Genomic DNA, 12,893 nt, shown 5'->3' on the forward strand with positions numbered 1-12,893 from the left:
TGTTTTTTTATTATTCCTTTTTACGTTTTTAGGTTAAAATGTGCATAAGTGTTTATATATATTTTTTATAAATTTAAAATTTAATCTATGTATATTTAGTTTTAAAAATTTCATATATTTATTTTTCAAAATTTAAAATTCAAATGCTAAAAATTTAAAAAGTAAAAAATTAAATTCTTAGAATAAAAAATATAGAGATTAAATTATAAATTTATAAAAAACTACATACATTTATGATAATTTTAAAATTTTTTATACTTCATAAAATATAAAAAAAATAGAACTTAGGTTATTTATTTATTTTCTTTTATAAAACAGCCTAAGCTCTATCCCAAAATTTCCAAAGAATTAATAGTTTTCATTAGTGACCATCATTTTGATCTTAGCAGAGATCTAGCTTGTCACCTTTTAATTATTTAAACGCCGTATATCGCCGACGCCGTCCGATAAAATCTCTCACCGCCGGTGTATGGAAAATCCGTGGGTACATCTCTAGGGCACGGTTTTATTACAGATTCATCACTCATGGCTTCGTGGCTTAAAGTCGCTGAAGGTGTGGCTCCTCTAAACCTACATTTTTTTTTGTTTAACTTTTTAGACATTAAAATTTTTAATTGAGTTTTGAAGGTCTGATCTAAAGCTTTAAGTCATTAAATCATGATTGATTGAGAACTGAACCTGAGATTTCAATGGATTAGGTCGTTTAGTTTAATTCTTTTCACCTATTTTACTTCCGAAGTTGCTTAGTTGTGTATAAACTGAAGAGCTAAGAGATTTTAGGTTTTTTTCCTCTTAAAATTATGAGATCTATTATGAATTTGGCAATTGATACAGTTCCAAGTAAATTATGAATCGATGTTATGCTTTCTCTAGAAATGCGACAAGGGACATTGGCAGCTTTGTTCATTCAAGGAAATTTAGAATATCTAGTTGCCTGTCCAGAAGGGAACTCGCTTTCGTTTGATTTTCATTTTGGAGATTGGAATTCTAGTTTTTGTTTAATTTCTGGTTATTTTCAGTAATGATAATGCCATTGCCCGGCATCTATATATAGTAAGAAAAAGTAAATTGATGACGTTTGGTTTTTATAAGCGGACATTTTTCGGAAACAAGGATTGCTGTCAGAAATTGACACTATGGTATTAGTGTTGAAATTATTATTGTTAATTTGTTATTGTTTCACTTTTGGTTGTTATTAATGCGGTTCATTTTCCATTTTATTATGATGACCATCATATAGAGTTGAGGAAAATTGATTAGAAATTTTGATCAGATGTTTAGTATTAAGTAAGAAGTAGAGCTGTATGTAATAGATAGCTTTTAGATATTGTGAATGTTAGGGTACCATATTAGGGTAGACTTTGATGCTCTTTGTTTAGTTTTTAAAATTTTCATAGAAAATTTTGCATCCATGTTTGAGAATTTCATTTTACTTGGGAGTTTCAAATTCTTTTTTTTTTCCATAGAAAATAAATAATTTGAACTAAAATTACTGGTTTTTGTTCGACTCTTGGGGCGTCCTCTAGATAGTTGGTATAAGAAGGTCCATGCGTGATGCATTTTTTGATTGGTTGTGGTTCATGTATTTTCTCCCCTGCAAGTTAATTTTTCAGATAGTGCTGCACTGTTCCCCCCCCCCCCCCCCGCCCCGGCCCCCTCTTATCCTTTCTTTTATTTAAGTGTTCCTGTAAACAGTCTACATAAAGGCATGCAAGGGGTAACATTGATGTAGTCTGAACCTTAGCACTTTTGGAAAATCTCTGGACTTATCTTGTGCTTTTGTTCGTTATTGTTGCTCTAAACCATCCATCAGTAAAAATAGCATTTTTATTTCCTTTTATTGATTTGGTAGTAATCAAAGGTTAATGTTTGTTTTGGACCAGATTTATTTGAAGTTGTAGATCGAAGAGCAAAGCTAGTTGCTAATGAACTGTCGGAGGAGCCATCTGATTCTCAAACACAAGGTAAGGATTTCAAAATATTGGGGTTATTTTCATGCAGAAATCAATGTTAAAAATGTGGTTTCGTGTCTTCTGTACTTAAAAAGTTCCTATTCATGGTTATATCTAGAGAGTGTTAGTCCAATTTAGGGGCTAAGTTTTTGAAAGCTTGTATTTATTATGGGATTATGTCCTTGTAGCCATTCAAATGGACTTCTCATACGGGGACTATGTGCTTAGTTAGATAAAATCAATATATAGATATTCCTTTTGATCCATCCCTATATGAAACTCAGTCTAGCAATCCTTACTAGCCATTTATTAACAAATTTTGCACCAATATATTTATTTTCTCCAAAATTGCATTTGGGCTTCTTATAACAATAATATGCAAGACCTTTAATGCTTCTTTTTAGATTAGAGTGCAACTTTTCTTAGAAAACTTGATCCATGAGAAATCAAACTTGAATTTTCTTTCCTGAGATGAGAAAGCTAGATGTGTCAAGCTTGATAGTAATCATGTTTGACTTCTGAGGTGAAAAATAAAATCTTAATTTGAGTTATTATTCTATATTTAGAGGTCTATTGTAATAATGCCAGTATCTGCTTTTCATTTTCTGAATTACAATTTCTGCTGCTCCTATCTCCCTCTCTCATTATGTGTCTCTTTTTCTCACCCTATCTAACTCTCACATACATACACTAACAGTCCATACACACACATGTGTGCGTATATCTTTCCCCCATTTAATTGTAAAGTTTCTAATGTGCAAGGTTCTTCAGCAGAAAAAACAAAGCCAAGGGCGAAGGTATTACAAAATATGCAACCTTGAATTATCTTTAAGTGTACATTTTCAAGTAAATATGTTCATAAAGACGATTTTAATTGGATGGTTTTTCTTGTTTTCAGGCACAAAAAAGACTTTCTACGAAAAAATCTCCCAAACCTAGTGATACTATAAACAAGCAAACTAGTTCAGAAGTACTAAAATCTGATGTAACACCTGATAAAGATAAGGCTACTTTTTCTTCCGACAATGAGAGAAGCTCTAGTGCTAATTCTATGGTCCAGACAAGTAGTGAGCTATATAACAACAGTGAGAAAGAAAACCCTACAATTCCTTCATCTGAGCTATTGGATACTGATTTGGTTAAACACAGTGTTGATCAGGAAGAAGTCTCTGTAAGTGTCAGCAATGCAGAAGCTTCATTGTCAACTTCAAATGGGGAGCTTGTCAATGAGAATGCTTCCGATGTGCATGTTGAGCACCCTCCTCCATCATTTGCTACCAAAGATATTGAGGTTGTTAGTGAAGATCATTTAACTGATGGTGGCCAAAATTCTGATTCCCAAACTTCAGATGTCCCTTCGAAGACTGACCAAGAGAGGCCACAACACCCTCAAAAAGAGAGTTCACAACATGTAATTGCTGATTCTCATGATAACTTCGAAGCTAAGTTGAAAGAAGTTGATGTTAAAGTCGAAACTCCTGTGAATCAAAAGAAATCACAGGAGCAAAATGCTGGTACTCCACAAACGGTAGTCCAGGACCAACTTGATGAGGTGACAAATACACTCAAATCTGAAATTATAGCTGAATCTTCTCATGTTGCGTCCATTTTAAGGCCTTTCTTACTAGTGCTTTGGTTTTCGTCCAGGCTCAAGGACTGCTTAAAACCACCAATTCTACTGGTCAATCAAAAGAGGCAAGACTAGCTCGGGTAAGCTCTCTGAATTTATTGGTTTTCCTTTTTGTGATGAATATTGAGACTATTATTCTAGGACTACCTTTAGAAATTAAAGAGTTCAGTATCTGACCATAACGGATAAGTGAGTGAGATGGTAAATGATGGAGTGTTAACATAATTTCATTATGAATCAGAATAAGCAAAGAAGCTGCACCAATGAATTATCACATCTATTCCCTTTTCTTGAAATCTGTTAATGGATTCTATAAGCATCTAATTTGTTATTAACATTCCTTTTAGTGCATCACATTTGTGGCCATCCATCGAGAAACTTGAGAGTATTTCTGTTAAATTGCATGGATGAATGTTCTTGTTTAAAATTTTTCCCATGAAAGAGTAGCCTTTAAAAGGAACTGGCCTGACTTGCAAACAAGTGGGAATGTCCTTCTATAAGCTTCTTTTTTTATTCTCTCTTTATTTTCTGATTTTGTATTTTTGGCATTTATAAACTAATTGTTCTACACTGATTTCCAGGTTTGTGCTGGACTTTCATCCCGTCTCCAAGAATACAAATCCGAGAATGCACAGCTTGAGGAGCTTCTAATTGCTGAGGTAATTCATTCTATCCTTTTTCTCTTTTTGGGTATATTTTGAAGTTATGGTCATTTTTGCTTGTGGATGCAACTTAAGGAGTAGTATTTTAACACTAAATTGCTTCCTTGACAGAGGGAGCTGAGTAAATCTTATGAGGCTCGTATAAAACAACTGCAGCAAGATTTATCTGTATCTAAGAGTGAAGTAACAAGGGTAGAGTCAAATATGCTCGATGCTTTGGCAGCAAAGAACTCTAAGATAGAGGCACTTGTCAATTCTATGGATGCACTAAAGAAACAAGCTGCTTTATCTGAAGGAAACCTGGCTTCACTTCAGGTTTGACTCTAATATTCAGTTATTGTTCGGTATAAAATCTCCTGCTTCCCAAGCTGTTATAAAATTTGGTCTCTAGTTTCATCTAACTTAATAAGTTTTAACTTAAGCAACAGTTCCTATCACCACGGAATCTGTATATCTGACTATTAATAGCTTTGTAAGCTAAATAAAAAGATATAGATCCTTTTGATTCTGTTAGTTACACTTTTGTCATGATAGAGAAACCTAAAGAGCTTATTTACTGTCCCTTATAAGAAGAGTTCCTTTTAACCTTCTAAGCAAATTATAGTATGCAGGTCTGCTTTTGTATCCCTCTCCTACTTTTTTTTTTTGTTTCTTTATTGTTTCCTCTACGTTTTCACTTTTTCTTTTTCTTCTATGGTCCATCATTTTATACTCTTGGCTTGCACGTTTTGACCATCTGATGTTTGTTTATACTTCTGATTGTATACCATCAGGCAAACATGGAGTCAATTATGAGAAACAGGGAATTAACAGAGACGAGGATGATGCAGGTAGACTAATTGGTTCTTTCTTCCTTGCATTCGCACATTTATTCACACACACACACACACACTCTTTTTTGTTTCATTATAAGCAGGTAATCTATTAGTATGCTTCTTTTCTAGGCCCTACGCGAGGAGCTAGCTTCTGCAGAGAGGAGAGCAGAAGAAGAACGTGCAGCACATAATGCTACCAAAATGGTTCAATCTTGGGACATTGTTGTATTTACCTTTTTGTTGTTATCTTGCTTGCACTCTAATAATTTCTGTTTTTGGGAATAGGCTGCCATGGAAAGGGAAGTAGAATTGGAACATCGAGCTGTTGAGTCATCCACAGTTCTTGCTAGGATCCAGGTAATATGATAATTCTTTATTTCTGGTTCCATTGCAAATCTGCTTCTAATTGATTTATAGTATTCTAGTTTTACTTGCTAATTTTGCAGCTTAATATTGCATAAACAATAACTTTTTAGGCTGAATGTAATATTAGCCTTTTAAACCTAGTCTCATGCTTTTTTAGTGTATATCAGTTGTTTCAAGCAAATACCTTGATGTGGTAAAAGATTAGCATTAATGTCTGTTTGGTGAAGTTATGTCAACATTTAAGAATTTTAATATGTTATCCTCGAAAATATCATTTACGAATTTGTCGACATATATACTAATAAAACCCGGACAATCTAATTTTCCATGTCTCTTTCTCCAAGGAAACTGTGTAAATAAAAACTTAATGGATCTGCATGAGTACCAATTGCTAAAATGGACAAAAAGAAAAAGCAATCCAGATGAATTTGGTAATCAGGATAGCGTAGTCTCAAGGGCACTTTGACTTCTCAATTTCTGTGGCATTTTTGCTAATCTACTAGTTTTATGCAATCTGCCATCTTAAAGCTATAGAAACTTATTAGATATCCTTCATAGTTCCTAAACTTGTTTAGAATTGCCGTATTTATGAGTTTTCTGCATCTAGTTTCACCATTAGGGTGCTATATCTTAGTTTTATTTAATATCCATCAAATTTTCTTTTAAATTAAGAAAACTCAGTCTTGTCTTCTAGTGGTATGTCATCTGCAATTTTATTATTATTTTTTTTGGGTAAATGTGGCACCTCTTCCTTGTTCAGATGCAAAGGTGTAGTACATTGATTATTTGGCCTCTATATATATTCCAACAAGCATGGTAAATTTCTGCTCGTCTCTTTGTTCAGAGGGTTGCTGATGAGAGGGCAACAAAAGCTGCAGAGTTTGAGCAGAAGGTGGCACTTCTTGAGGTAAAACAAAATGATAACAGTGCTTTTTTAATGAAAGCTTGTCCTTCTGGCTCGGCTAAATTTGAAGTGAAAAAGCTCTTGAAATTAACCTGATATGTCAGGTTGAATGCACATCTTTAAATCAAGAATTGCAAGACATGGAAGCTCGTTTTCGTCGTGGACAAAAGAAGTCCCCGGAAGAAGCAAATCAAATGGTTCAGGTAAATATGATGAGGATGTAACTTTCTGAACTCTGTCTTGCAAATTACATTTTTTGGTCTATTTCCATCTAGCCAGTCTAGAAAATGAAATATATCTTACCTATTTGATTTCAGTACCTCAAGTAATCTACTGGAATGTAGGTTTCTATATCATTAAGAACATTCTGAAGTTCAACAGTTCAAAATGCAATTAATATCTAGTTATAGGCACAATCTGTGGCCATTAGCTGTTCCACCAACTGTAATTAATGTAAGAGGGAATGGCTTAAAGATGGTGATGTTAGATGCAGGCATGGCAGGAGGAAGTGGAGCGTGCACGCCAAGGTCAAAGAGATGCTGAGAGCAAGCTCTCTTCATTAGAGGCAAGTATTATCATTGTACATTTAGATCAAGATTATTCTGTTTTCTTTTGCTGGCTGATTTGTGGATTTATTTTCTCTGACCTATTTTTCTGGGTGCAGGCTGAAGTGCAGAAAATGAGGGTTGAAATGGCTGCCATGAAGAGGGACGCTGAGCATTATTCACGCCAGGTAACTGTTAAGATTGATTCACCTTTTAATCAGAAGTGTGGTTGTCAATTGTGTTGATGATGTATAAACTGAAAGCACTTATTATAGTGACTGTTGAACTTAGTGAAGCCTTAAATTTCATTGCTTATTTGATTTATTTAGTTGTATATCAAGTTACATGGTTCTGTTCTCTTGTCTGCTTGGGGTTCAACCAGCACCTCAAATTTGTCAGATATTATGGTGTGTGCCAATTTAGTACATAACAATCTATCGATGCTGTATTCGTAACTTGATTTTTCCCCTCTTCCCTTAAAGTTGTCATTTACTCTTGTACATGAAATATACTTCACTCCTCGGGGTGAAGCTTCCCAGAAGTTTTAACTGTACAAATGTGTATGCTGCTTGCTGAAGTCATGGCACTAACTGTTCTTGATACTCATTTCTTAAATTTTCCATCTCATCCGAAACTGTGATGAAATTTGGTTCAGTTGCTTTCCATATGCAAGTTTATAAAGTATATTTCTTCATGGTACATTCAGTTTTATGTTTTCTATCCACTGAAGCATTAACTCATTTATGTTGTTGCCTTCTATCAGGAGCATATGGAACTAGAGAAACGCTACCGTGAACTAACTGACCTACTGGTAATCGAATACAAGATTTGCTTTTTCTGTTGTTCTTCTAACATCTATTTCTTTGTTCTGACTTCTTGTGGCTATGCCATTCTGCAGTACTACAAGCAAACACAGTTAGAAACCATGGCTAGTGAAAAAGCTGCAGCTGAGTTCCAACTGGAGAAGGAAATAAAGCGTCTTCAAGAAGCTCAGGTTTGTCAAATCCATGCTGCAAGACCGATTATCTATATCTTGTTATAACTAATGGTGTTCAATATCCTTTATAACCAACAGGTTGAAGTAGAGAGAAGTAGAGTTCCTCGTCGCGCGTCATCTTCCTGGGAGGAAGACACAGAAATCAAATCTCTCGAGTATGTTATGCATTTTCATTTTATTAGATTGCAGTCCTAACACACTCTGCAAGTTTTAGCATTCCGTTGTGAATGTTAAGATATGCTGTCTTTATTAGCTCGTAAGAAATTATGTTGCCTTATCTTTGAGGTCTAATTTTCTTTCAGGAAATGTGATTTGAAAGATGCAGTTGTATTTGATATTTTTCCAATTTCCTTATCTAGTTTACAATTGCAGGCCTCTTCCTGTGCATCACCGTCATGTGGCTGCTGCAAGCGTACAGGTATTTCCATATTTATATCCCGGAACTAACTTACCTTCCCTTTTGTTTACTCTGAGTTTCTGACTTGTCTTTCGACCTGCATCATGCAGTTTCAGAAGGCTGTAAAATTACTGGATTCAGGGGCTGTAAGGGCCACTAGATTTCTTTGGCGGTATCCTACAGCTCGAATAATGTTGCTGTGCTATCTTGTAAGAACAAATTCACCTCAACTTTTTCGAAATACCTTATGTAAGGTCTGGTTATTAGGTTTACTTCTACAATAACCGTGTGAAAAAAAAATTTTAATGCAGGTTTTCGTACATCTCTTCCTGATGTACTTGTTGCATCGCCTTCAGGTATGGCTGTCTGATCATTTGCATAAATTACCAATTGACCAGCAAAATGACTGAAATTTTTTATTTCCCATGCATCACTTATCATCGTATTATATGTGTAGGAACAAGCGGATGATTTAGCTGCTAGGGAACTCGCAAAATCTTTGGGTCTTACCAATGCCAACTTACCTTAACCATGCAAAACGCCCAAGGTCAGAAGTTAGTACCGACAGAATTCTCGAAAATGTCTGATCTAATATGTGCATGATTCTATATCCCATTTCCTTTTGCAGGCGTAGATGGAATTATCCAAGAACACTACGAAAAAAAAAAAAGTTATGAAATTGTCAAAGTTACATGTACACCGGAATTATCTGTCGTAGCCATTTTCTGATATATGCAAATATTGTAGGAAAAATGTTTGAAACATTGGTAGCAAATACTGCATATTTGAACTGCAATGCAGTTAATGAATGAAGTTTCAGATGCATCAAACGGTGGCAGCTAACCGTCAAAGTCAGGATATAACCATTTTTTGCTTGAAAAGTGAACTCCGATTCCGAAACGAGAAGGCACCATGTAGATCCAAAAGTCGATTGTGATACATTTTTTTTCTATACAGGTGAGTGCAAAAAGGACTCTGTGTAACTTTATCTTAAAATGAATGTTACTGAAGAAATGTTATGTAAGTAATATACATTAATGTTGTTTATTTGTTTTCCTGTTCATACATCAAAAAATATTGAACATCTTCTAATTATCTCATTAATATTGTTATGCAAGAGTATATACATTTTTAAAACGTATGTTTTCAGTTGATATTTAACCTGTATTTGATTTCTGGATAACTCCTTCTAACCCCCTACCATTATTATTAGAAAATTTGACTTTATTGAAAAGCATATTTCATATTTGTAAAGTCAAAATATGGAATGATGCGATATGAAAAGGATAACATTAGAAAAAGTGAATATGCAACCTATTAAAGTAAATATATATATTTTAGTATTTGAACTTGATTTGATGGTCCAAATTGATATTTATAGGTTCTTTTTTTTTTTTGTAGTTACATATCTAAAATTAATTTTTGGTCCAAATTAATATTTAGTTATTTGAATTAAAAAGTCAAGTTTAGATGTTTAATTGGACAAAAAAATATTAATTTAAAACTTCAAGTATCAAAATGTATAAAAAGTTATATAATATAAATTATTAATGTGTTAGTATACATATTTATTTTCTAAAGCACAAACAGTAAAAGATTTAAATTATAGTCCTAAACATATTTTTGAATCAATTCTCCATTAAATATTAATTATAATAAATATAAGATAAATTATACTTAATGTCAATTTTACAAATCATTAAACTAAATTCTTTATTCTTTTCTTTCATATAATCATACAATTTCTTACATTTTCGCTTGCATATATCATATTATTTTTCATTTATGTATCATATGTTACTTAGTATCCAACCTGTATACCATATTTCAAATAACATAAACATGAACATATCTAAATAGAACTCCAATACCCCTTTCACCCATCGTAACTCTCATTTTGCCAACCCTATTCCAACTAAACTCCCGACCCCACATCAGGCCATAACCATATCATATATCATTTCATTTAATTGAAATTAACATTTCTCTGCACTTTCCCAAGCTTTCCCTTGACTCTCATCTTTATCTAAGTTGTTTCCATGATTGAAAATATTTCCAAAGCATTTAAGTTATGAAATTAAGCTACAGTTTTAAAGAAAACTCAGAAAAAAATGTATAGGAGATTTTCCATTCTTTTTCTCTCTTTTTCTTTTTCTTTTTCCCTTTCTTTCTTTCTTTCTTTACCATTTATTTTTGCTGCCCTAAGTTGCTGCCATTCAGCCTTTCAATTGTGTAGAAAATTCTACACTTTTCTTTTTCTTTCAATTTCATCCTTATCAACAAATCACATTTCATGCTTAATTACCATTAATTTTCTCTTCTTTACACCTCATTGCATAGAAATTTTGATCCCATCATTATGTATCAAATAAAAATTTCTTAATAATGGCAAATTTGCATATATGACCCTTTCACAAAATGGAAAAAATTACACTTTAGTCCCTATATTTTTCATTTTATTCAATTTAGTTCATATTTTGATTTTCCAACTTCACATGTCAATATGTCTTCATGTCATATTCATAGGAAAATGTTTCTTAAATTTTTGCCCCTTTTATTAAAATATTAAACTTACACTTTTAGTCCTCTAACTTTCAAAAACTCCCAATTTAATCCTTATCAATTTTCATTATTCATACTCGCTCCCAATGCTTAATTCACCAATGAAATACATATCCATTCTCAAATACCAAATTTTTTTGGTATTACAAATCGAAAGCTCTCATTCCCCTTCTCTTTTATAGTTTAATTTTTTCTTCATGAAATAAATTTGAATGTCACGAATCTACAAACAAAAACCTAAACAGCTTTTTTTCCGATCTCCAACACTGGTTATCAAATCAACTTGGATCTAAGGCATGTTCTTCTACTCGTTGATGGATATTAATCCACTGTACTGATCGTCGAATAATTGCTTGGAACTTGCTAGTCAAACTGTTTTTTTTAAAAATAATTTAGTAGCTCAACGACTTGAGTAAAATTTTTTGAATAGTTCATTGACTTAAATTAAAACTTTGGAATAGTTTAGTGATCATTTTGTAACTTTTTGAAGTTGAGTGACCAAAACGTAAACTTACTAATATTTTAGTGACCTTGAGTGTAATTTACCCTAAATATAAACAAAAGAGTCAAAAATGAAAAATAATGACCATAATTAGTAACGAGTATAATGACTTTTTTTAACTTTCCAACTTTATAAAAAAATTATTTTAACTTTTCGTCTAATTTTTTTTTTATCTTTTTTAGCCTTTGAATGTACGTTCATTTTTTTGTTAAATCATTTCAAAATAGATAGTAAAGTTAAGACTTGTTAACTTTGCTGATGTGACATACACATGGGTTTCCATGTGAATGATGTGTCAGTATTTAATTAATTTTTAAAAATTAAATCTTTTTATAATTTTATACTTTTTAAATAATTTTAGTGATTTATAATTTTTAAAAATAATTTTTTTGAATTTTTAAAATTTTTAAAAATTAATTAAATAATGACGTGTCATCCTCGTGACAATAAACGTGTATATCATGTTAGTAAAATTAAAAAAAAACATTAAATTTTTATCCATTTTTAGGCAATTTAATAAAAAAATTGAAAATTTAAGAAAAAGAACTAAAAATTAAATAAAAAATTTTAATAACTTTTTCATAAAATTAAACAGCGAAACAAATCAAATAATGCATCTATCTCATGGTTAGCGGTCAAGCACGTTTCTTTGTTCAAACTAATTTTGTGGTCAAATATTTGAATAAATGGCAAAGGTCAAGTACTAATATGCGTAAGCTATGTATTATATATTATAGTGATCAATATTCATTGTATATTTATAATTTCAATTCTACTTATATTTCTACAACTTAAAAAAATTATAAGGAGGTCAGAAAATTGTTATAATAAACATCGATAATGGCGACAGAACGATCGCAAAACAATAAGAAAAGAAAAATAAGTACATAGATTTACATGAAAACTCTTTCAGAAAAAAATTACAGGTAAAGAAGGAGAAATTCACTAATGTTAAAAAAACGAATGATGCAAGAGGAATTTCGACTACATCTATTTAAGGGTTGAAAAACTATGTTCTAATCAAAGTCAAATAGAAGAAGAATAGTTCTATACCTCAGCTTTTTATCCCTATATATCTCTTTATTTCATCACTATATTTTAATAAGTGACGAGATTCAGATCAAACAATTTCTAATCTAAATTTAGAAAAGTTGAATTATAATATAACTTGTAAACAAGTCTAATAAGTGTGATATTGGCCGGATTGGAGGGAACAAAAAGTCCAGTCTTTATTAAATATTTTATTTATTTATTTATTCCTTGAAAAGTTTGCCACTTTATATCAGTTATTTTCTTTCTTATTTCTTTTGAAAGACTACTTTTTGTCTTGTATAAGGCACACGTGTTTTAACAGATAATAATAATAATAACACCAATGTTTTTAATTAACATTAAAAATATATATTTTATTAAAATTTACTCAATAATTGAATCATAAATAAAGTGATGAAGTACTTATAAATAAATTTTTATTAGTCTCGAATTCTCTCTCTATAAATTTAGCTTTTTCAATTGTTAAATATTTTATATAAAAAACATCATTATATTAATATTTATTAAT

General features: G+C 31.8%; 1 protein-coding gene across 2 annotated transcripts; it reads left to right on the top strand.

Annotated features, from left to right (window-relative positions):
• The first annotated feature begins 280 nt into the window (after positions 1-280).
• On the top strand, positions 281-9,315 carry LOC107932879 (golgin candidate 1). 2 transcript variants are annotated; one of them, XM_016864998.2, is made up of 22 exons: positions 281-553; positions 1,884-1,964; positions 2,715-2,749; positions 2,851-3,504; positions 3,600-3,662; positions 4,164-4,241; positions 4,356-4,559; positions 5,018-5,074; positions 5,189-5,263; positions 5,345-5,416; positions 6,270-6,332; positions 6,434-6,532; positions 6,817-6,894; positions 6,994-7,062; positions 7,638-7,685; positions 7,773-7,868; positions 7,950-8,026; positions 8,244-8,289; positions 8,379-8,477; positions 8,580-8,624; positions 8,726-8,815; positions 8,897-9,315. In XM_016864998.2, the coding sequence occupies exons 1-21, from the start codon at positions 526-528 to the stop codon at positions 8,795-8,797; spliced, it is 2,139 nt and encodes a 712-aa protein (XP_016720487.1). In that variant the 5' UTR covers positions 281-525; the 3' UTR covers positions 8,798-8,815; positions 8,897-9,315. The 2 variants fall into 2 exon arrangements, with proteins under 2 accessions (XP_016720487.1, XP_016720488.1); XM_016864999.2 differs by having other exon boundaries at positions 317-553; positions 6,823-6,894.
• Positions 9,316-12,893: the final 3,578 nt, after the last annotated feature.

The sequence above is a fragment of the Gossypium hirsutum genome, chromosome A08 (assembly GCF_007990345.1).
Source record: "Gossypium hirsutum isolate 1008001.06 chromosome A08, Gossypium_hirsutum_v2.1, whole genome shotgun sequence".
Taxonomy (NCBI): Eukaryota; Viridiplantae; Streptophyta; class Magnoliopsida; order Malvales; family Malvaceae; genus Gossypium; species Gossypium hirsutum.